Source organism: Neodiprion fabricii, chromosome 4, assembly GCF_021155785.1.
Source record: "Neodiprion fabricii isolate iyNeoFabr1 chromosome 4, iyNeoFabr1.1, whole genome shotgun sequence".
Taxonomy (NCBI): domain Eukaryota; kingdom Metazoa; phylum Arthropoda; class Insecta; order Hymenoptera; family Diprionidae; genus Neodiprion; species Neodiprion fabricii.
In genome coordinates this window covers 2,341,240-2,365,827 of record NC_060242.1, presented here as the reverse complement: position 1 = coordinate 2,365,827, position 24,588 = coordinate 2,341,240, and the positions used below count along the sequence as shown (strand labels likewise).

Below are 24,588 nucleotides of genomic sequence, written 5' to 3'. Positions count from 1 at the left end.
TGTCACGAAAAATCGAGAAACGAAATTAAATAATTGTATTACCTGACAATATTTTCTCATTACAACTCTTTGTCTTCAGTTATTGCACGAATATTATTATACTGTTATTTTCACTTACGATAATAAATAATCTCGTCGTGCATAGAGAAAGAGAGAGAGAGAGAGAGAGAGAGACGGAGAGAAAGAGACAAAGTGTGACAAGATGAAAGAGAAATATACATATATATATATATATATAAGGAGCTGGTGAAAAAATGTCCTCCAAATCTTTCCATTTGAAAAAATAGAGAAGAGTATAAATAATGTAGAGGAAAAGAAAGAGAAAAGAAGAAGAAAGGAGAAGCTGTGCGGGATAGAATATAGACGGCGTGACAAAGCGAGATGGAAGATAAAAAAAAAAAAAAAAAAGTAAATAAATAAAAGAAAGAAGACAATTTACTTTTTGTCGTCATCGTCACCGTCATCGTCGACGTCGTCGTAGTTCCAGTGAAGGGAAGGGAAGGGAAGAAGGTAAAAAGACGTCGTTACAAACTGTCGAGAGGTAAAGGTGCGTATATCCGTGTATAAGGTACGAGGTATCATACGTATAGTTTTATACATATGTGTGAAAGAGACGACCAACCAAAGACCGAGGCTTCCCCCCCCCCCCCCCCGTTCCTCTCGCCTTTCTCGTTTTCTTTCTCCCTCTTTCTTTGTCCCTAGATGACAGATATAACTCTAGCTAGCGCTTATTGTAACAGCTGTAACAAATGTTCCCCTCCTCTGTCCTCCCCATTCGTTTCTCCCGCTACTTCCCTCCGCCGTCCTCTCATGCACACACACACACACACACACGTATACTTTACTTATTCGTTTTTGCTTCACGGTTAATCGTGACGGGGTTCTCGGATTATAATTCTTCTTCAAATAACTCATCCGGAGGTTGATCCTCAGTGGGGCGAGGGCGTGGGGTGGATGAATGTTTCATCATCATCATCATCATCATCATCGAACGAACGAATATACCGTACGACGATAATATAAATAAGCCGCGTTATTCGTTTTCAATTACCGTAAAGTATACACAGAGTACATATTACAAGTCGTGTGATACATCGGACTAATTAAATTTGAACAATTCTCCGATTGTTGTAGGATAAAAAAAAAAAAAAAAAAGCTGACGTGTCACATGTTTGTAGGTGTCAGGTATCAGGTATATTAGGTATAATTTAATCGTAAGACTCTCACCTGATCGGCCATGTTGTAGCTACCGTGGTAGGAGCTCTGATGGTGCTGCGGAACGCTCAGGGACAGGTCGAGATTGTCGCTTCTCTGAAAACGAGAAATAGAAACCACAATTTTACAATGTGCTTTGATTTTTTACTTTTCTTTTCTTCATATATATATATATATATTTTTTTTCTGTTTTACGACAGTTAATTCGTAGCTACCGCTAATCGTTCCGTCGTACGGTCAATTTCGAGAAACGGAGACGATTTGAAAGGTAAGATACAAAAAAAAAAAAAAAAATTATCACCTAACCAATTCTTAAGCTGCCTTTAAACGGCAGCATCGATTGCGGGTAATGATACACGATCAACGGAGAAGCTTTTATTTATACTTCCACGATTTTGAATTTTTCAAAGGCATCCATCACTTTTACCAATATACATATATGTATACACACACACGTGTGACGATAATTTGTCGAATGTCAAAAAAGGCATCATTTGTCCGATAATTTGACTCTTTTCTCTGACACGTCATCGTCGTCGGCATTAAACGTAACGGTTACTCGAGATAAAATACGAAACGACGTTATTTACAACATGTCACGAGAATCGGGTAGGTAGTTTGTTGCAACGTCTCCTCCTCCCCCCCTTCTTTATCCATCTTCCCCTCGTGTTGCATGAGAATATTGACAGCTATCCAGTTTGCTGTTTATACCTCATACCCACATCCATAGACATGTTATAACAATATTCTCACGGTATCTCGAAGCGCGGCGGGTCGTTGCAGGTCGTGTATTCTCTGCTGTTGGTATACACAAGTTCGTTGCACGACTCACAAAACCTCTCCTCGTTCCTTCCCTCTTTAAGTTCCTTTGCCCGGACGAGGAGGACGAGGAGGACGAGGAGGACGAGGAGGCAGTCGGGCAAACAGGAAAGGGAGAGAAAGAAAGAAAGAAAGAAAGAGAGAACAAGAGAAGCAAAACCTCCTCCTCGACCTCCTCGTCATCCTCGTCCTCCTCGTCCGATGCCTGCAACGGTCATTGTTTAGCCAGACATTCCCTTATTATTCCCTTCCTTCTTCGTCTATTTTCCCGCCACCCTCAAAATCCCCCATCAATTCTTCCATCTCTTGTCACATTTTCACGTCCGCATAATATAATGCACGATTCAATAGCGATTGATCGATATATATATATTATACATAGGACGAGGCGGTGATTAATTATTTTATTTGTTCCCTCAAAAGTGAGAAAATCGTTATTATACCAACCTCGCGTTATAAGTGTAAAAATATCTCATTCGCCCGTAAGATGAATTTTATCATCAACGTTACACGTTGTATCAAATATACAACATATTATAATACACGCATCTTGTTGCAACAAATAAATCGGTATATGATTTCTTCCATGCGTATAAATGCGATTACAAACACGTGTGAACGTTTGATTCGGGGGTCGAAAAAAATAAAAATCTCCAAAAGCGACAAGATTGTATACTCATATACGTATAAACGTGTAATATGTGTGACATTTTGTTACATGTGTACGTACGTAATACGGCGATAAAATCGTATTATTACAAAGAACAGAGGAAACCATCCATCACGTCACATCGTATCGCTGAGGAGCGAAGTAAGGAGGAGATAAAGAAAGAATGAAAAGAGAAGAAAAAGAAAAAGAAAACACACACGCACGCACACGCGTGAAAACGATGAAAAGAAAATGGAGGAAAGGAGATAGTACGTTATTTTTTTTTTCTTTTTTTTTTTTTGTCTACCGCGAGCGGTTGCAGGTTTCCATCAAAACTATCTCTAAAAGTAATCTGAGGACCTCCTCGTCGTCGTCGTCGTCGTCATCCTCGAATTGTGACGTGTCGTAAAAAGACAAACCCGCACCGGCGTATAAGAGGCGACATATACGCGTCAAAATAGATCAATCTTTCGTTACAAACATAATCTCGTACGTAACATGGTCCGTATGTGTAGATAAACGTACGCGTGTGTCTATGTGTGCGTTTACATGTACCCACGCTCATGTATACCTATATATAAGGTATAAATGTATCGCGATAAGCGGAGTGTCCTCGAGATAAGTCGATAATGTTAATGTGACGTCGAGTGAAACCCTCTGTTGTATCAATGCTATGCGTTACAGGCACAAGATTATATACGATGTACACAGATGCGTACACACCCATGTACAAGTGTGTAATAAGGAGCCTAAATAATAACGTAATATACCCGATTTCGTGCAAGAATTATCCGTTTCGCTTTCCATGCACGTAAATACGTAAGTAAAGTTCAGAGATACGTTTATTGATATCCATTTGTACCTATCTATTCGCCGGTCTATCCATCCATCCATCCATGTAATCGATCTCCGAAGTAAACTCTGTCAAAATTAATTAATATCCCTGTATTGTTGTAAAAATGAAAACTGACACCACGGCGTGCAGGAACAATGTTGTATTTCACTAGGCGTCACACGTACGTACGTATTTGTTATTTAACAGGATACCAAGGGGCTCGACGGAGAACGGAGATGAACTTTTACCGGGAGACATTGCACGGGATGTGAAACCGCGCGCGAAGAGGATTACAGGAATTACCGTAATTACGCGGACAAATTACCGCCAATCTCTATTATATCTCGATTGTAGGAATGTACAATATCTGCATGTATGTACGCACGTATACGCGAGTGTGCGAACGAGCCTATTATAATACGTATTATTCCTCTGCTTCGCTTGTAATACCGCTGCAATGAGACAGGGAGTAAAAATAAAACTATCAAATATACATTGTGTACGTGTATAGTAACGGAGTTGAAAAAAAAAAAAAAAAGAAAGAAAAGATACAAGCGGTAGAACGACGAACGAAAATTATTTTATACGGGTCTGTAACCTGCATCGTATTGTATTTACGTGTCCGGATTATTGTAACATCGAGAAACGTAAACTTTTCAACTTGTCATTAATTAATATCCGCGCACCGCAAATGATATAATAAATATATAAAATTACTTATCGTCTTCTTGTACATTCTCGGATACCGTCGTCATCGTCGAGGATGAGCCGCTGGAGATGCCGAATATCAGAACTACCGATTCGAGAGATAAAGAGAAGAAAAGAATTTGCAAGATCGTAATTGAAACTCGGCCGCAACAGTTGTCAACGTTAACGAAATACATTTTTCCGTACATCGGCATTAAATTGTGGTTATATACATATAAAGAATTAAAAAATAAATACAAAATACAATTCCTTCTTTATCCTAACAATTTATCGCTCTGTTTGCGTTTAATTTCATCGCACGACCGTGTATTCGTATTTTTCAATCAACTCTAGATGAACGATTGGAGAAAAAAAAAATAAATAAACAGGACTCTGCTATACGTATAAATAAATAAATAAATATACGCATATATATATACCCATTGTATTTATAATACGAGGTTAGAGTTTAAACATACATACATTGTTATCACAGAGATGGATTTTACAGAAAAACTGGTTGTTTCGCAACTCTGTTCACAATGTACAAAAATCGTCTTAAATTATTGACAAACTCATATTTTCTATACACGGTAAAATTCCATTCGTTATTAGTAATTCCAAATTCGTAAAGTTGGAGTGACATTCCCCCCCCCCCCCCCCAACGTTTCGTTAAATGTACAATTACCATCTAAAATCATTCGTGTAATCGCCACTCGATAAATGCAAAGAGAGAAAAAGAGATATAGAACCCTTATACGCGTTTCGCATTGTATGCATACAGTGTGTGCGTGTTATCGTATAATACATAACTATGACGTTGCCAACTCACCAAGGGTTGAAAAAAAATTTGAATAATTCAAATTTTCGCGAACAAAAGCGAGAGAATGAAGGTAATTGGAATCAATTTCTCTTTTTTTTTTTTTATTTTCTCTCCGAAATTGTATGAATCATATTTTCCATCGCGAACGATAAACGATAAAATACAATCACAAACACACACACACACGGGCGCATACATTATACGTGTATAGTAATATTTTATAAAACGCGTGGATCAATTTTTATACGCGGAGTGGCTAGTCTGAAAAAAAAGGAAAAAAAAAAAAAACATAGGCGAGGGTGGGAGATGACGAGGGCACAAACACAGACGCGGCGTTTCATTAGTTTTTCGTGACTGGTATGTGGTTTTTTTTCCCCCCTTTTCCTCCTCCGCCATTCGACAACATTCGCCAATGTTTGATCTGCTAATTCATGTTTGTTCTCCCTTCCTTCCTTCCTTCCTTCCTTCATTCCTTCCTTCCTCTCTTCCCGATAATCATGCCATGGTATCGTTCTAGGCGAAGGCTGATTTTACAGGCCTAACAAACGCATACGTAACATATCATATCGAATCCGTCAATCATTCACTCAAAATTGTGCCCGCGTAATCGGAATGCAAAAAACCGGTGAAAACCAGTTGGCATTGAAAGATATTCGCGGAAACGAATAGAAAAAAAAAAAAGAAAAAACAGATAAGAAAGCACCAAGCGATAAAAAATTCTTTACAGAATCTAGTCGTTGTTACATTTAACAACACCAACAACACAACAATAATAATAATACAGATCAAACCATTTGCGTGATTTTCCATCACCCTAGTAAAATTTGGTTCAGTTATAAATATTCAACATCCAACTAAAAATAATACATGTAATAAAATTATAAGACAGGTTCATTCGTTACACAGTCCAAGCGCGCGCAAACGCGTATCACCGACTATTATGCGATTAAGCACGTAAATTTTTCGCGTATATGCGTAATAAAATGGCAATTGGTACATTTTCTTTTCAAGCCAACCTCCCTCTCTCTCCCATTTTCTCCTCAATATTTGACAATCCAGCTGCAGCTGATTTACGGTTATACGTGTATGAGCCACAAATTAAACCTATTCACGCACTCCGTGTATAACAACAACAACAGCAACGAAATCCGATACAAGCGACTACTTTTTTCGTTTTACTCTCTTCCATGCCACGTTGAACGTCGTGGTGCAGCAGGAGCGGCAGCTGTTGCATTTCGTGTACGGTACATAATCGTTGGAAAATGCAGGTAACATGTACCCTGGATTTGTTTTTTTTTTCTTCCTCCCTCACTCCGCGCACCCATTTACAAAATACGATCGTTAACGTCGGATTATAATAGCCAACGTGCATTTTTCCGTGTTAAATTTCACGTACCTACAATAATGTACCCGCGTACACGTCGTACAAGCTCGATACATTTTCAGAAAACTTCAACCTACGCCTTGATGTCCAGTCTGCGTGCGTGTGTAACGATTACGGTTACATTGGTACAAAGTTTTATAATAATAACAACAACAATAACAATAACCACAGAAAATACTAACAAACAACGAGGGTCCATTAATGACTTGTTTTTCTTCCACGTATACATACATATGTGTGTGTGTGTGTGCACGTGTAGATATAAATTTACAACTTCCCGTGTACAAGGTATATATCGGGGCACACATCCGGTCGTGTGTAAGCGGTTGAAGATAAAAGAATGTGAAAAAAGGCATAAAGGAAGCGTAAACGAAAATATATACATATTGTACGGTTGATAAACTGCGATAAGTAATAGTTCATACATATATATATATATATATATATATATACATATGTGTTATTTTTAAACGAACAACGACGCCCGAGTTACGTGCATTAAGTAAAATCACACCGACAACGAGGCATGTCATGCTTATAATTACACGTAGTTTCGCGAATTGACGCAACATCTGACAATGACTTCATTTTGTGTACATTGCAACCATACATACCGTAGTATCATATAGGTCGAATGACTCAGTTTAAACTTGCAGTCGTACGTGTAATAATACGTTTATTTCTTGCGGAGAAGAAGAAGGAAGGGGAGAGACGAAAATAAAAAAAAAAAAAAAAAAAACCAAATCAATTTTGCAACACTCAAACGAAGATTTATCACTGGCATTCCGAGAATTAATGAAAAAATAAGATATAATTACAGCGATCAGTTTCGTTTCTTATACGTTGCGGAATTTGAGAAGAAAGCTTGTAAAGGCACAATTTATATTCCGATACGTTGGACCAGTGATAAAAAAATAAATAAAAAAACAATAATAATAATTCCACATCCGCGTAATATACAAGAAACACGGCAAAGTAAGCGGAAAAAAAAAGTGAGTCGAGATAAAATAAAACTCGCTTGTGAAAATATCACAAGACGACGAATATTTTAAACCTGTTTCAGATAGGTTAAAGTATATTAATAAATCAAATTAAATAATTACTGCGAGTTTTAATCACGAGCTCCGTACGTCGGCTCAAATCTGTTTTACAAACGTTTATCCGACCAGTTCTTTAATATTAATACATTGTTATACGTATAAATTATACCTATACAATAATAATACGAAAAGATACATGAGGCTACGTCGTAGTGAAAATGATAAAAAAAAAAATAAAAATAAAAAATTTGACATTTATCAGAATTTGACAACGTGATTTCAAGCGTTATTGTTCATCATTCGTTATCTCGTACCTGATATTGTTTGTCGTATACGTAGAACAGCGAATCGATAGACGCGATAAGCTGCAACGTGACGTGTCTCTCTCAACCGTGAAATCAACGCCGAGTCAATTTATGTACTCCATGTACGTGTGTGTGTAAGTACGAATACCGACAATATTCGATAAACGGCATATTGTCAGTGTTACATTATGTTATTGTTAAAAGAGCCAATTCAACGAGTGACACAGCGTTCGATTCAATCATCCTTCGCAACATTATACACGATGTACATAACACATGACACACAACACGTGCATACATGCATACGTATACGACAAGGTTGTCTCCGATAGTTTTAATACGAACGATTGTATAATACTTACAGATGTAAAAGGTACGAACGTCGAGTGCCGATCATATTTAAACCCGGCGCAAATTGTTGCCAGCAAACAACAATCGCGATGTACGATCGTCTGCGACGCGATTTTTATTACCATTCGTTACAACGCTATAAATTAATACATATTATATCAATCGGAATAATAATGTGTATTTTTATAGTATATTACACGTAACGATAGGCGATTAAAACCTGTCAGCGATTTTGCAAGTTAAACGAGACGTCGCGTCGAAATATATTCAATTCTATGAGAGATTATGTATAAATAACCGTCGATAAATGATGATGAACGGAAGAATAAATAAATAAAAAACAGTGTTTCAAACGGATAAATTGCAACGCGCGGTTAGAGAACCGATGGAAGAGTGCTTTTTATGTACGTACATACGTAAGTATAACATATGGGAACAAACTACGTTGACCGAATATTTCTTTTTTTTTTTTTCCATTACATCTATTTTTCCCTCTTACTTCTTCCTCCTCTTTTACGTTTCAACGTTACGTATGTAATACAGAGAGAAATCGGTTGTTGGTTGCTGGTTCTTCTTTTGCTCTAGCGGTGCCAATATTTGCTCTTTATACATATTTGCATACCCGATCACGCGCGTGTATAACATGTATGTACATATGTGCGTGTGTAACGTACACACGTACATATCTACACGTAATACGTACTCGTTTTGTACGAATATCGATATGTTACTCCGGCCTGTAAACAGCATCGGCCTAACCTCAATCGGGTCAGAGACAATTTGATAAAAATAAAAAAAGGAGACGAAAGAGAGGGGTAAAAAAAAAAAAATCATTCAAACACTTGTACATACATTATGCGAAACATCAATTGACGGTATATAAATTCTACACGTTATACCTGATACAATAAATATGTAGATTGCGTATCTGGTGTAATAGTTTTATACGTTACACGTATATGCACTTGAGATAATCAAGATAAGTTTGCACGGATAAGGTTCAAATTTGCGCGATATCGTTAAAACCGGCGCAAAAGTTATTAACAACTGTTTAAAAACAAACAACGAAAGGGAAGAGAAGTAGAAAGAAAAAGAAAAACAAAAAAAAAAATAATAATACAAACTTTGCAAAATTAATTTTGTATCGATTGTAATAAATTATAAGCCTCCTCTACATCGTACATTACATATCGAATAATTGTCAAACGCGAGTGAAAATAATCACAGTTTGCACAAATACCTGAAATGCTGCAGTTAATATCATCGTTCAGATCGATGGAATGTTCCGGGATAATAACGATAAATACACGTCCAACAACATAATCACTAGCGTCGAGTTTAGGCGCGAAGGATAGAAATAGAAAGAGAGCGAGAGAGAGAGAGAGAGAGAGAGAGAGAGAGAGAGAGAAATTACGCAATTGACTTTTGTACAACTTGAATATTTATACATACATGCCTGTAGAATTATAAAGCAGCGTAAAACACGGGTAACAGCTAAATCAACATCGTCGTTGTATCGGTGTACATCTATCGTATAATTTATATTAAAAATAGTACGTACATAACCGTCTATTCGCAGTAAAATAAAAAAAAATAAACGTAATAGTACAACCAATGTAATGTCAGGTATTTGCCATTGGCAACACTTATTTATATCTTCCTATCTTTTTCTCTTTTACATTGTATGCCAACGTACTTGCCAACATGTATATATAAATTTTATTAAAATCAAAAATTTTCCATTGTAAATTTTAACGCAAATACGTAGTGATTTACATCGCCGCATCGTATTTGTAAATTTTCAACTCTTTTTTCACCGCAAGCGTGTAGTAAATTTGCAATAACTTTCAACACCGCATGTGTTAGTAACCAAGTTGCTTCTTCGCTGTAATCACTACCGTTACACGGCAATAATATTCAAGTATATAACAATAATACGTATGGTATGTATACTGTGTACTTGTTGTTAAATTGTTGGTAGAGTCGTTGTACTAACAATAAGGGGACAGTGGCTCGGACGAGGAAGGAGGAAGAATATCGAATGATCAATTTGCTGACGTCATACTTCACACACACACACGACAATATTAAGTGTAATATATAAATCCATGAAAAAACTATATATAATCATCAATAATTTCCAGTTGACTTTGGATTGACACGCGTTACATCATACAGCGTGTCTTGTATATTTGTATATTTGTATATGCATTAACTCCCAGCGTAACATTTTTATTAATCTCTTTCACTCTCTTTTTGTATTTGGATTTACCTTTTTTTTTTCCTCCTCTCTATTAATTCTCTTTCAAGGAAAGGGAAACACTGCATGAGTTTAGTTTCGTCGTAACGTGTACGGGTGTACGTAGATAGAAGAAGAGGAAGAAAAACATAAGTATGCGAGGAACGGAGGAACGGAAAGAGAGAGAGGGGAGGGAGAAGAAATAGAAGGAGAGTTAATCAGCGAGCCGTGATGATCCCTGTTCTCGATAAATGAGACAAGATGAAGTGTCAAGATTGGACCAAACTGACGTGGGTCAGTCAAAAGAAGAAGAAAAAGAAAAAGAAGAAGAAGAAGAAGAAGAAGAAAACGAAGAAGCAAAAGACGAAGTAAGCTATTGTTCCCGGCTTTGCTGTTGCATGCGAGCTGCAAGCGGGACGATAAGCTACGTGTACAGTTATTGTTAGGAATAATGCAAAAGGCGACAATTTGTGGAAGGAAGCGAGAAAGAGAAAGAAAGAAAGAAAGAAAGAATGAAGGAAGTAAGAAGAAGTAAAGACGAGGAATATAGTAACAAGAATACGAAGACGAAAAATATTACGAAAATAGACCCGGCTATTATGTTCATTCATTCGTGCAAGGAGAACTGTTAAAAGGCTTAATAAATAAACGGTAAACATTAACGATTCGTAATAAGAGAAAAAGAAAATATTCAATTTGCACGCTACATTGTGGACGACCCTGTATTACATATCTACATGCATGTTGTTATATCATCGCATGTATTTAACAGTTCGAAGAAGTTCCTCCTCCTTCCTCCTCATCTTCTTAACCGTCTGAATGCTGATTGCAGAATTGCGCGCAAATGCGCAGATTAAAAAAAAAGAAAAAAAAGAAAAAGGAAACGAACGAATGAATATTCAGCAAGCATACATTTGCATAATTGCATATAAACCAACACACATTAGCTACATTAAACTGGATATTAGGTATGTAGATACATAAAAATGTCACATCAATATAACGCGATAAGCGCGCTTCGCCCTCGAGCATTTGTGCCTGTAAATCATAAGCAACATCTGCGTTTGTCACAATGTCTTAGTCGCTTCGGAATCTTCAGATCGTTACAATTCATTGAACCCGTTGCTTTTACACGCTCGACTTGTAAGAATTAATTAACCGTCCCCGATGATGTCCGGGCAATGAAAGAAAAAAAAGGATCCATCTTTCGATTTAAATAAAACGCAATAAATTGAGGCAAAACGAAACGAAACGATAAAAAAAAAAAAAGAAAAACCAACGATCGTTAGTCAAAGTCTAGAAATTGATTTACACGGTGATTTATTGTAAATACGTATCCTTGACTTTACCGCATCCGCGTGTGCATACCTGTACATTACACGAGATACAACAGACTTGTAATTTAATACAGGTTCGTTCCATTTTCCGCGGTTGTATAATACGCGATTTATAACGAAGGGTAGAAGAGTTCTAATAGCCGTTCCTCCGAGTCGTGCCCAGCATGGCAGCGTTGCAATCAACGCGCATGCGTACGATGTGTGTGTGCAATATGTGTTCGTACGCAGACGTGAATAAGCTGCAGTTCTGTTATCTGAAAGTTGGCTAAAATGGGGTTAATACCCTGTTTACCAAATCCTTCACTTCTTATCGCGGCAATAACTTATGCATCCGTGTATATTGTATACGCGGTATACGTAGAGCCATGCACACACACACGCGTAGTGACGTAGGGTAAATGGCCGGATCAATGCTCGCGATCAGAGACGACATCTTGCACAATTTATCAAGGATAATATACCTAGTGTACGCATATGCATGTGTACATGTGTGCATAACTGTAGTAAGGTATCGTATATCATACGCCTTACATGTATGTACGATGTATGTGGATTTTTGCTTCGCCACTATACGTATGCATCACACGTTATAGACCATATAGAATAAATTCTTTCAATGACGATCGAGAATCTTTATGAGAATTCTCGTTCACCGCGTTAACTTTCTGAAATGAATCGTGTATATTATACGTATGCATATATCATGCCTGACGCAGAGGCATCTTGATTAATTCATATTGTTACAAGGAAGAGAATGAGGAAGAAGAGGAGAAGAAAAAGTTAGGAGAAGATGCGGCTTTAGGCTGACCGTCAGCCAGACCTCGAAATTCCCGTTTTTGCACTCTGCAGGTTCCAAGTTCACAGGAAAAAATAAAATATATTAATATACAATTTGAATTTCGAACTAGTGTTTCAGATTCGTGATTAACGATTGAAAAGTCCTCGGATATCTAATTCATTGAATTGGAGATCTAACGAGAACTCGACTGTTAATTTTCAGGGCGATTGCAGTAAATTCCTTCTTTTTTTTTTCTCTTAAAACATAGAAGCGGAAAGTAAATAAGAAAAAAAAAAAGAAAAAAAAAGAACATATTTAGCACAGCTTTCGATATGATAACCTCAATGCTACTCGTGTCGTTAAAACGTTACAACGCGTCGTGTATGTACGATTCAAGAAAAATCAATTCGACGCGAATGACATAGTAGGAGGAGGGGGAGGTGGAGGGGAAAAGCGAAGGAAAAGAATTGAGCGAAGAATTGGCGAAAAGTAATGAACTTTGTTCAAACAAAAGCTAATTAGCGGCTAATTAACGGCAAATTATCCAAGAGACGCTATTTCGATTTTTGTAAGTGGTTGTGCCAATTTAACGTACGTCCTTGAATCTAATTTCGGAACAGCTTGTAAACTGTGTTTTAACCGTGTATCGGTCGTTCTTACGATATTGATCCGATTCCGTTCTATTAGACGAAATAACCTTTCGATCAACGTTACGCTCCAACGCGATCTCTTATCGAGCAAATTCCCATTCTCAGCTTTTCAACTTTATAGGTATATCCATTCTATCTACATATTTAATACATATCGTACACTCGAGTGTTTTCAATTTACATAACTTACCCCCACACAGCCGGACCGTGGAAAAAACAGCAGTCGGTCCGTTATGCAACACGAGACGCACATAGCTGTGCATACGCGTATAGATACATTGTATGCATATCGTATGTGTAATAAATACGTGTACGGTTAGTCGTATGTACGTACATACCTAATTCTTTTTCTCCTCTTTAACGCAGCCTCCTCCGCCAAGCCTAGTTCTTGGTACACTATATTTTATAATGTATGTATAACAAAAACGGTATGTCGCAACAATTTATTTATTTATTATTCATCTTGCGTTTCGTTCCCTCCGATCTTCGGGATGTTTTTCTCGAAACGAATCAATCGAATTGTACTGCTTCGAGAAATATATACGTATATCGATACAAGTTTATCACACACTGTACGAACTTGATTAATCGGATCTTTAACTCATTATCATTATCATCGTCAAATAACTTCACATCTATCTATATCATAATCAACGTTCTTTATCTTCAATTGACGTTTCTTACCAAGGGCAACATTGTTTCATCAATAAAAACTTGAGCATTCGCTGTATTTATTCATACGATTGATCACAATTTCGTTCGATTCAATCACGGGTCTTTTTTCTTAATGATCGATGCTACGTTTGTTGTTATTCAATAAATACTATCATCAAATAATATGCCTCAAACAATACAACATAACGTTAGGTACGACGTTATGATGATGATGATGATGATGATGATGATGATGATGATGATACTGACAATGAAACGCTGCGTTGCAGAAAATGAAGTGTGTGATAAAATTACTGTAGTAAAAGAAAAAAAAAAGGGGGGGGGGGCACGCATTACCAGAGTGAAACGCATGCAGCGAAGAAAAGTATCGATACCCTGTTACGATACATTGATAACAAGTTTTCAGATCGCGCGTACATGAATATTTTATTATAAATGTAGTAGTATACGTATGGAATGGAAACTTGATTGCCGGTCGTATCTCTCGTCGCCTTGTACGTATATAAATAATGAATACCTCTGTGCATTGCATACATCCGTGTGTACATATATATACACACGTAAATATGGATAAATGCACAAATTTGTTGATAAGTAACAACGTCGATCGACGTACGTAACTCCGCGTGTACTTGGATGAAAATACACCTGTAAATCGACTCTCCTATTTTAGACGTGTATAAGGTATAAGGACTGTAAGGTACCTTACACGATCCATGCGTGCGGAACAACTTGCAACGAGGAGAGCCTGGAGGGTGTAATACAAGGTAGGTGTGTGCATGTACGTAATAGCCAGGACCTTATTACCGATCCACCCTATAGTCAAATGATTATAATACGTATTATAACAGGCTAGTTCAGAGTTTAATGTTTCGTGTTTTACGGTTTATGATCTACGGTTTATTACTCCGTCGGGAAAAGAGAAGGAGGAGGAAGAAGAAGAAGGAGAAGAAGAAGAAGAAAACGATACGGAATAATACTCTTGTCGATATTCTAAACAATTTTTTTTTTTTTTGTATTTCCTTTTTCTCATCATTTATTCATACTTCTTATTTTCTTTATCTTCTCATATTTTCTTTAGCCAGCCGCAATTGCCGGTCATAGACAGGGTCGCCACTGAATGAAAAAAATTTATCAGATATGAATCTCAAGTGATATGGCATAGGTACGTATAATTAATCGCGTGTGTCAATTGTTACATATTGCGTATAATGAACGAAAAAACCAAAAGAGAGAAAAAAAAGAAAAATTCAACGATGACAAATGCAACAACGAGTGTCAAACTTGTGTAAAAATTCGAATGCAGCAGATGCCGATCGGCTCTCGAGGCTTTTGACAAACGGACGGATGGTTACGAATCCGAGGAAGAGAGGAAGAGAGAAAGAGACGAACTGATTGTGAACGGGAGAAGTCAGAAACCAGTTTTTTCCATTCTTAAAAGTGGGACAAAAACAGCGTGGCGTCGACAGGCGTGCAGTGTGCGTCCCTCTAAAAAGAATATTCATAACAAAATATGTACACAGGCACTTGTCCTTCTATATATAATAATGCAAATACAATACTACATTCAAATGTATGTACACAGGCCGATAGAGCGAAAGTTTGTCATACGTGGAGAAAACCGAACGTTTGAACAACGCTAGTTTCAAGCATTACTTACAACGAGAGAAAAGGTATTGAAAAATTACACAGCAATTTTCGTATATAGTTAATTTCAAATATAACCACCTGAATATCTATACGATGTCGATTTCGTAAAAATTTATAATTCGAAAGAGAGAGAGAGAGAGAGAGAGAGAGAGAGAGAGAGAGAGAGAGAGAGAGAGAGAGAGAAAGAGTGATAATTTTTTCATCATCGGTTACAATATACCACGTGCGCGGCAGCCGTAATAATTCTTGCTACTGTTGAAACGTTTCGCCATTTTCTCCGGGTCGAAAAGTTTCAGCTGCCATTGCAGTTGGTTCTAAAAACCCGATCCTATTCCAAGCATAGCTCTGTTTGCTTTGCTTCTTTTCCTTCTTCCTCTTCCTCACTATATATACATATAGGTACGGTGCATTCAAGGTGAAACGTACATAACGTCTTTGTTCCATATATGTATCGAAGATATTATTATTTCAACATTTGCAAGAAAAACCAGAGAAACAAACCGATAATTTGAAAAAGGAAAAAACAACAAAAAAAAAAAAGACGTAATTTTCGGGGGAGCAAAACACTCTTTTTTTTCATTAAATCTAAGATTTTCAAACATCTATTGATATAGGTATATATATATATATATATATAAATTATATTGCATCGTTGTTATACAATTTTGAAACTGGCGCAATTGCTTCCTTTTCTTCTTCTTATCCTTTTTCTTCCTCGTCATCGTCGTAGTAACATGTCAACATGCATATACATGTACATCACTCCAGACACCGGATGCAGCAGTTATCTTTCTCGCTCGTTAAAATAACCTTTGGTCCATTCGTCGAGCTTTCCCGGCATATCGTATATACGTATGCCATGGCGTACCTTGTAGGTATTACGGCGTACGGTAATAGAAATATACTGAAATAAATGGTAGGTACCTAATATTAACCTACCTCGTATTGGGAGCAAGAGCGTTGCAAACCAACCGTGTGCCCCGCGTTTACGTATGCATAAATACGTATCTAATACTTGCGCATTATACGAGTAGCGCAAGAAGAGACAAACGATCGCGGTATACTCGAGTACGTGACATAATTTATCATCGTTAGGGCTCGGATAAATACGTATTAAAAATTAAAAAAATAACCTGAAAAACTAAAATAATTTTTAAACAAAACTAAAAAAAATATGTATTTACATATTAATCTCCGGTACTAGGTGCAACGTTATATAAACGGAGTATAATTAAAGATAATAACCGCGATACGCCGATCAAACGTTCGATGCATAACGATATGTACGAAGCTCGACTCGAACCGCACAAAGTAAAAAAAAATAAATAAATAAAAGAAAAATAGAAAGAAAAAAGTAAGAGCACGCTTTGAAGAAATTCGAGAGAGTTGTTTGAGACGAGGGCAATTAATACACCAAAACCAACCCAACCGCACCGCGAGGTTTGAGATACGCGATGCAGAGAAGAAGGCGGGGAGGGCGGGGAGGATTCGTTAAACTTCCTAATTACTTTATCAAAGTCGAGTTAATGAACGAACAAAGTCGCGGAGAACAATCGCGCTCGGTCGGTAACGTCGGTCGACTAGTTTCGCCCAAGTAATGCCGCTTACGGAAAAGTTAACTTCTTATTATACCTTTCTTTCCCTCTCGCCCCTTCGCGTTTTGCGCTACGAATTGCACGGTGCACCCTTTTCAAATAAAATTGAACCCAGACGCTTTTTATAAACGTCAAACCGGAATGTCAGAGTCATATCGTCGCTCTGTTATATTACGCCGCTGCGGCAGTTGAGGATTTAAAAAATGACGAAGGGACAGACCATTCAGAGAATCGTTATAAAATGTTACCCTTATAGCGGTAGGCATTCGAGACAAGCGGATAGCTCAACATATAGGAGATTCAAATTACGTGCTCAAAACCGACAAGCCGCCAACTTGAGAATAACGATGGGAAAAATAGAAAAAAAAAAAAAAAATGTCTTTAAAATGAGGTGTTAATAACTCATGATTTCCTCGATAATAACATCTCGGCAAATACTATGTTCGTTGTATGCGTTCAAGAAGAAGAACAGTATACGACGTATTCAATACTAAATGAATAATGAATTCACGTCTTGCTGAACACGTTAACGTGCATTAATAATAAATGATGATTAATATTAAATTAAAAATAGAAATAAATTGATGAGGATGTGAAAGTAAATGGCATTTCTGACATTCTCGGTGATGAATCGATTCGCCTGTAAACTTTTAAGAAAAAGCATTAATTACCTAACGTTACGAAACAGTAGTTGACAAAACAAGTAAATGTCAGCGATCGTTATCATTAGAGGTGGAATGCAAAAATTTTCAGCAAAAAACCGGTTAACTAATATTTGAATCGCCCCTATAAAGGTTATTATTATACCTCTTACTCCCACGTGATCATGACAACAACAACAACAACAACAACAACTCCTCTTTCTAAGCAAGTAATTTATACATAATTGAATTCAAGTCCAAAAATAGAAAATGTCACGACGAGACCGACGATGTAGAGGGTACGCGTGTAATAACCACTACATACATGTATGTAACATGTGTGTGTTTGTGTACAAAAGGAGAAGATTGCCTTGAAATAAGAAAATGTCAAAAATTCAGAGAAAGGTATAACAGATAAATGTTTACTACCCGTGCACGAGTGTTAAAATATTTAAACGAGTAATTTTATACAGTGAGAAATGTGTTTCCAGTCCTGGCTGTTATATGCGGATGATAATAATAACAATAGTAACAATATAAAGTTCTCGACTATACTTATTTTCATTTTCTACACCGCGCGTACAATGATCGAAAAATGGTACTGTATAATAATTCCGGATACAAAATGTGAGAAACATGTTTTTCGCATCTCTATCCATAACCAGAAAATGTAAAATATTAACAAAAATAATCGCAATACCTGTATCAACAATTATTTAATACAACACAATAAGAGCCAACCATACTACGTGCTAGAATTCTGTTTTATATCAACCAACTTATCGATCTTACAGATATAAGTGATTTTTCTTTTCCCTCCAAGTGTGCAATTTCAAGGTGTACGATGTAGGTAGTAAAGATAATTTACAGGTAATTTTGGAATCGAATATACACGACCGACGACGACGGAGGAGGAGGAGGAGGAGGAGGAGGAGGAGGAGGGTCAGTTGATGGTGGGAAGAATTGACATTCATACCGCGGAATGGTGCCAACGCGTTCGATCTCCAATTACCTTCTCTTTCTTCGTCTTCCTTTTCTTCTTACTCGAGTTATAAATATACATACAATACGCACACATACGTAACGCTTGGTACAACACAAGAAAAACGGCCCCGAGTAGCAATGCGAGAGGCGACGTATAGGTGTAATAACGTATATGCGATGATCGACGAGTTAAAAGGAAGAGATAGAGAGAGAGAGATAAAATAACATTTTTCGTTTCTTTCATTTTATTTATTTATTTTTTTTCGATCTTCTTTTCTTTTCTCCTTTTTCTGTCTTTTTTCAAAGTGACCGTGGTGGTAGCAACAGCAGCAGCAGCAGCAGGCCAACAGCTGACAGCTTTCACAAGTTACCCAACATTAACCAACCCCCACCTCCACCTTCTACTTCTCCTACTTCTACCGCATTTCATCGGTATATCGGACAAGAATTTCGAATTGAGTTACAAAAGAGGGAGGCGGGGGAAGCAAATTTACAAAACCGAAGACAAAAAAAAAAAAAAAATAATAATTTATACACGCGTCGAGATCGAAAGTGCAAAATTTGTGTGCCAGCAGCAAAATAAGAATGGATACTGCGATGTAATGTTATTAGAAACGCGTTGTTAATAATTATTGCAACGATAAGCGGAAGGTGGTGATAAAATTCATTAGTTAAATGTATATCGTACGTACGTTCTATACGTAATAACAACACACCTACGCCGTGATTTATTGGCATGAAAAAAATAACAATCCAATTCTAAGCGATAATTATTCGTCGGGCGTACGTACGTAATTCGGCATAGTTTTATTGTACGTGTATTATTAAAGTCACGAAACATCATTTGTTGCAATTTTAGAACAACTTTGCAAGGTAAGTTGGCTCTTGAAAGAGAAAAAGAATAAGGAAAAAAAAAAAACAAAAAAAAAAAAAAGAAATATAAAAAATATGGTCACATTTGCTTCGGTACGATTTACTTAATTTCATACAATTGTAACGACGGCGCGAAGTAAAGATTAAAGTTTCCTCAACATGCATCTTTGCGGTAATTTACAGTAATTTTACAGTAACGTTACCCAACTTCGATCGCACAGTTATACGCTCTGCGGTATGACTTGACGACGTAAACCGTGTAAAAATTCATCATTATCCAACGCAACAACGACACGAATTATTACACAGTCAGAATTTATTACCGTCGTTGCGGAATTTTCAACATTTCCCCGTTATCCAAAATCTGTATAAAAATTCTTCTTCCCCACAGCAGCGAGAAGACCAAGTTTCTTACACGTAACTGTAGTGGGAAAAAAAAAGGAATTACACGTTCAATCCTTCTTGTTTTTCTGTTGTTGTTGTTTTTTTTTTTTTTTATTTTTCAATTTTCTTTCAAGTTTCGTTTCAACTTTTCCCCATTACTTCTGTTTTTCATTAGCATAACGTAGTTCGTTCGCATTACAATACAATAACATACTGCGCCCGGTTTTAAATGAGAATGATCACCCATCCCCCTTTTCCTTTCCTTTGCCTTTTCTCTCCCCTCGTCGTGAACTGAATCTCATTCATTCTTCGCCACTTTACATTCTTTACTTTTATTCCGGCTGTTAAAACTCCCGGGAATAATAAACTGTAAGAATCGTTTTTATCGCCACGAGTGACAATCGCGTTTGTCTTGTACAGTACATACATATGTATGTATAATAAAATAAGAGGGTTTAGGAGAAACGTCAAGAGAGAGAGAGAAGCAATCCGTGTGTGTAAGTACGCATGCGTGTATATACTCGTGTGAGAAAGTACGGTAAATTTATACCTACAGCTGAACAATCTTACGGTCTTAAGACATTTAATTTATAACTGCATAGTTGTAATTATCCTGTACACGAATTGGTGCAGAATAAATAAAATTAAAATACATCGGTCAAGTATCGCGTAGAATGAATCTATAATGATTTTGTTTTTTTTTTATATTTCATTCTGCGTAACGCGCACGGTATCATCACGATGGTGGTGGTGTGTAATGTATACCTATATCTGCCCGCGGGTATAATATCGTATACGAGGTAATCATCCCGAGAAAAACGAAAGGAAACGACGACAACACGCCAAAACGAAAAATGAGAAGAAGAAGAAGAAGAAGAAGAAGACCCGAGGCATGGTGCCGCTGCTTGCCTGCTGTCGTCACATTACAGCTTGCATCTCGCGCGCCATTTCGTTAAAGGATATAGCATGTTAAATACAAAATAAAAACGACATTTACACTTAGTTTGCATTATTTGTTTCGGCTGAACGCTTGCGTATAATAACAACGAATACATTCACGATCACGCGACGTTAGAATCGTTGTAACATACATGTACGTGTCACGTGTAATAAGATCTCAAAAACTCTTTATCCGACAACTTATCGCGCAATGTATCGCATAACAAGTATAATCGTCAATAAAAATGATGCGGAGAAAATAGACCATAATTGTTGTCACCGTTATCATCTTCGGTAATAACAATTGTCTTTTGTACCCGCGTAATACAACGGATTACAAGCGTGAAAAACGGAACGAGTATTATAAAATAACTCTGGCTGGCAACTAGCGTCTTGACCTCTCCTCTCGCCGCGTAAGATCGAAACCGAAAGTTCAAGTTCGCAAATTCCGTTTGCACGCTAAAAAGATTGACGGTTATACCGAGGTCGTTGTTCGTCGAGGTAGAATCGTTGACCTGTACGGGGTCAACGGGGTCAACGCGCTCCACGACCAATGCTGGATATTAATACGACGATGCATCCCGAATAGTCGTTGCCGATGACACGCTGTTTCTTTACGTGGGCAAAATAGAGCATAAAAAGAAAGACCAGAAACCACTCCAAGACTTATTTATACACGCAGTTTAATCGGAAAATTTTCACCGATCCTTGAAACCTACTCGACTCTTCTCCAAAAAATACGATAAAGGTGTATAAACACAAACGTACGTTGATAAATTTTTACTCTTCCCAATAATATACTAGCGCTGCGTGTCTTGTTACATGTGACATATACATTTTTACATAGGCCATGCATGTATATATCTTGGCATATTTACTCATTGTTAGTTTATTTGGTTTATCGTCGTCCTCTTTGGGCTTTTTATATCTTATACATTTATATATGTGTGTGCGGGGGCAGGAGATCATCTGGTTTACGGATTTCATCACTTCACGCACCCGAATAATAATAATAATAGACAATAACAATAATAACAACACATATATTATAACCTAGCCGTACGGTATACGTATAAACAATATGTTTTTTGTCAAGTGTCTTGCCTTCCAAGTTTTTCCTTAACACGACCGCGACGATGAACCCGTACACCATACGTATATACCGCATACAATATCTACGTATACAGCGTACAAGTTTTAATAAACATGTTGCTTTTTTCTCTCTTCTTTTCCGTTCAAGCCACTTATCAACTTGGTACACATAAATTTTTCTCAGAAGGTTAAAATATTTATACATCTACGCATACGTACAACAAGTTTCCTCAATTAATTTTCGCTTAAACGCTTGGATAAAAGAACGAGCAGCATCAGCAGCAGTTATATTTAATTAATTATATCTGTAATACTCTAATTATTTAATACGCGCCTTGTGTTGCTGCTGCTGCACACAATTGTTGTAATTTATAATCACGCGCGTGGTTACTCAAGGTATACTTTTCCTGTGTTACTACCGCCAAAGTACCATATATACGCATGTGTCATGTACATACGTTGCATACGTAATAAACGTGCAGAAATAAAAAAAAAAAAAAAAACAGGAACCAACAACGGGTAGCAATAAGGAAAGAAAGGTGTGAGGTAATTTTCTCATACGAAATTAAATCATTTGCCCACCTAAGTAAAAATGGATAGGGAAGAGATCATGATGACGATGATGATGATGACGATGACGATGACGATGATGTTGATGACGACGACGACGCGGACACGGAATTGCGGGGCTCTTGTGTTGCTGATATACGACTATATCAAAGCAATTCGTTCTTTTGAATATTAATTGCAATTAAAAGTGCAAAATAGATTCCAGACATCAAAGAACCTTGTTACACATACGGTAAACAGAGACATGGTCGTGTTCGTTCGTTTTGTACCCCCATACTCCTACGGTATACATATATAACGCAGACACCATAGGTATATCATGTATATGTATACAGGGTGTTCACAAATTATTTTGGGGAAAAAACTTTCATGACATTTTCCCAGTTCTAGTAAGTTACCAAAACCTAAATCGTTCAGCTCGTCAGCTCTGTGTTAGTTTCTAATTCAATTCGAATTCGAAAAAAAATATAATGTACAAATCTTTTTTAAAAGAATTTGGTTAAATCATGTTTCTTATCTCGGCTTTCCAGGTTTTCCAGATGCGTGGCCACCCTGATATTACAGTACATACACGAGGAGTGACGTATGGTGGAGTCTGTGAAAAAAAAAAGGGTTCGTTCCTCGCGTGACAGTCTGCAGTAATTTTGACGAGGATAGCAGAGAGCAGGAAAGAAAACTTTAGGATAATAAAATGTATGCCACAGACATTGTTCGTGTACGTAAAGTGTAGATAAAAATAAGTAAATCTTTAACACGCATATGCATGCAGCGTGGAATGAGATTCAATCGATTCTTTGCAAACGTCTCTCTTTCGCCTACAAGTATAAAATCTACGGTCTAAGAACCTTGCAGGGCGGAGTCGTCGCCTCATTCTTCTCGCAGCGCGATTTTAGCGTTAGAAGATGGTTGGTTAGTTGCTTCAGTGTGAGAGATTTTGTCGATGAACTCTGCATTTACATTCAGAGTGCTTTGTTAAACTCCCCGTCCTGCTACCAACGTTGCTGCTACTTTTGCCGATGTGCTGCGATGCCGACCGTTATAACTTTAAATGCTTAGCAATTCTACCTTCCTTCTATAATAACCTCCTCTCCTCCTGCTCCTCCTCGTCGTTGTACTTAATGCATTTATACGAAGGCTGCAACAGCGGGTAGAGGAAGTAATAAAGAAACTAAAGAGAGTTACAGATCCATAGGCGCGGAGATTAACTCTATTTTATAATCTTTATAACCGCACGCAACAATCGACCGACTGGCGTAATTCACCGCATTGATGCACGCAATTAACCTACATCTACATTGCAGCAGCAGTAAATTTCAAGTGATTGTAATTAATTGAATAATTAGGTACACACGACACATTGCTGTGAGAAAATACAACCGCGAACAAAATTATAACTACCAGACTTTGTTAGCGGAGTCTTGTGGCGTGCCTGAGGTATAGAAAAAGAAACCACTCTCTGTTCCTCTCTTATAAAACAACGCACGATAATCCATGTACAACACAAAGTTTCAAAAAGTTTCACACAATAGACCGTGAGACGACGACAAGTCAGAAGTTAGTAACGTTAAGCATATATAGCGTAACAAAACACGATGAAAAAAAAAACCTTCTTTATACAATTTTAGAACGTACGTTCAACGAATTGGCATTTCGTAATATGAAACTTGTCGTCTTTGTTACGATATTTTACTAGCTGAATTTCAGACAATTCTAAGGATCGAAGTACCTAACGATTTTACCTAAAGGTGCATCGTTAAAGTAAAGTGTATTAGCAACTTCAACCTCGTGCAAGACGAGACTGTTGCTTCTTCCGTTCTAGTCTTTTTGTCTTCTTAGAATTTACATATTGCATTGATTTAGAATAGAAATAGAAAGAAGAAACTTATCCACACGTATCCTCCTTCCACTCTTAGCAGAGAATTTATATGGCTTGCGCAACAACAACATGAATAATTGCCTCGTGTAGACAAGAACCGTTACTATAACTTATCTTACATGCGACGTCGACGACGACGAAAGTCTACAACAGCCTTACGATTGAACAACGCTTGTGAAAATTACCTGCCAATTAAT

The 24,588-nt window shown here is 37.2% G+C and overlaps 1 protein-coding gene across 5 annotated transcripts in view; it reads right to left on the bottom strand.

Annotated features, from left to right (window-relative positions):
- LOC124181294 (TOX high mobility group box family member 3-like) overlaps nt 1-24,588 on the bottom strand; it is a 139,402-nt gene that overhangs the window by 28,655 nt on the left and 86,159 nt on the right. For 3 of the 5 annotated variants that reach the window (XM_046567705.1, XM_046567706.1, XM_046567707.1), the window contains exon 2: nt 1,228-1,311. The exons of 1 other annotated variant lie outside the window; for it this stretch is intronic. In XM_046567705.1, coding sequence (XP_046423661.1) covers nt 1,228-1,311 — 84 coding nt within the window. Of the gene's footprint in view, nt 1-845; nt 979-1,227; nt 1,312-24,588 lie in introns of those variants that run through there. One more of the 5 variants, XM_046567708.1, reaches the window with a different exon arrangement.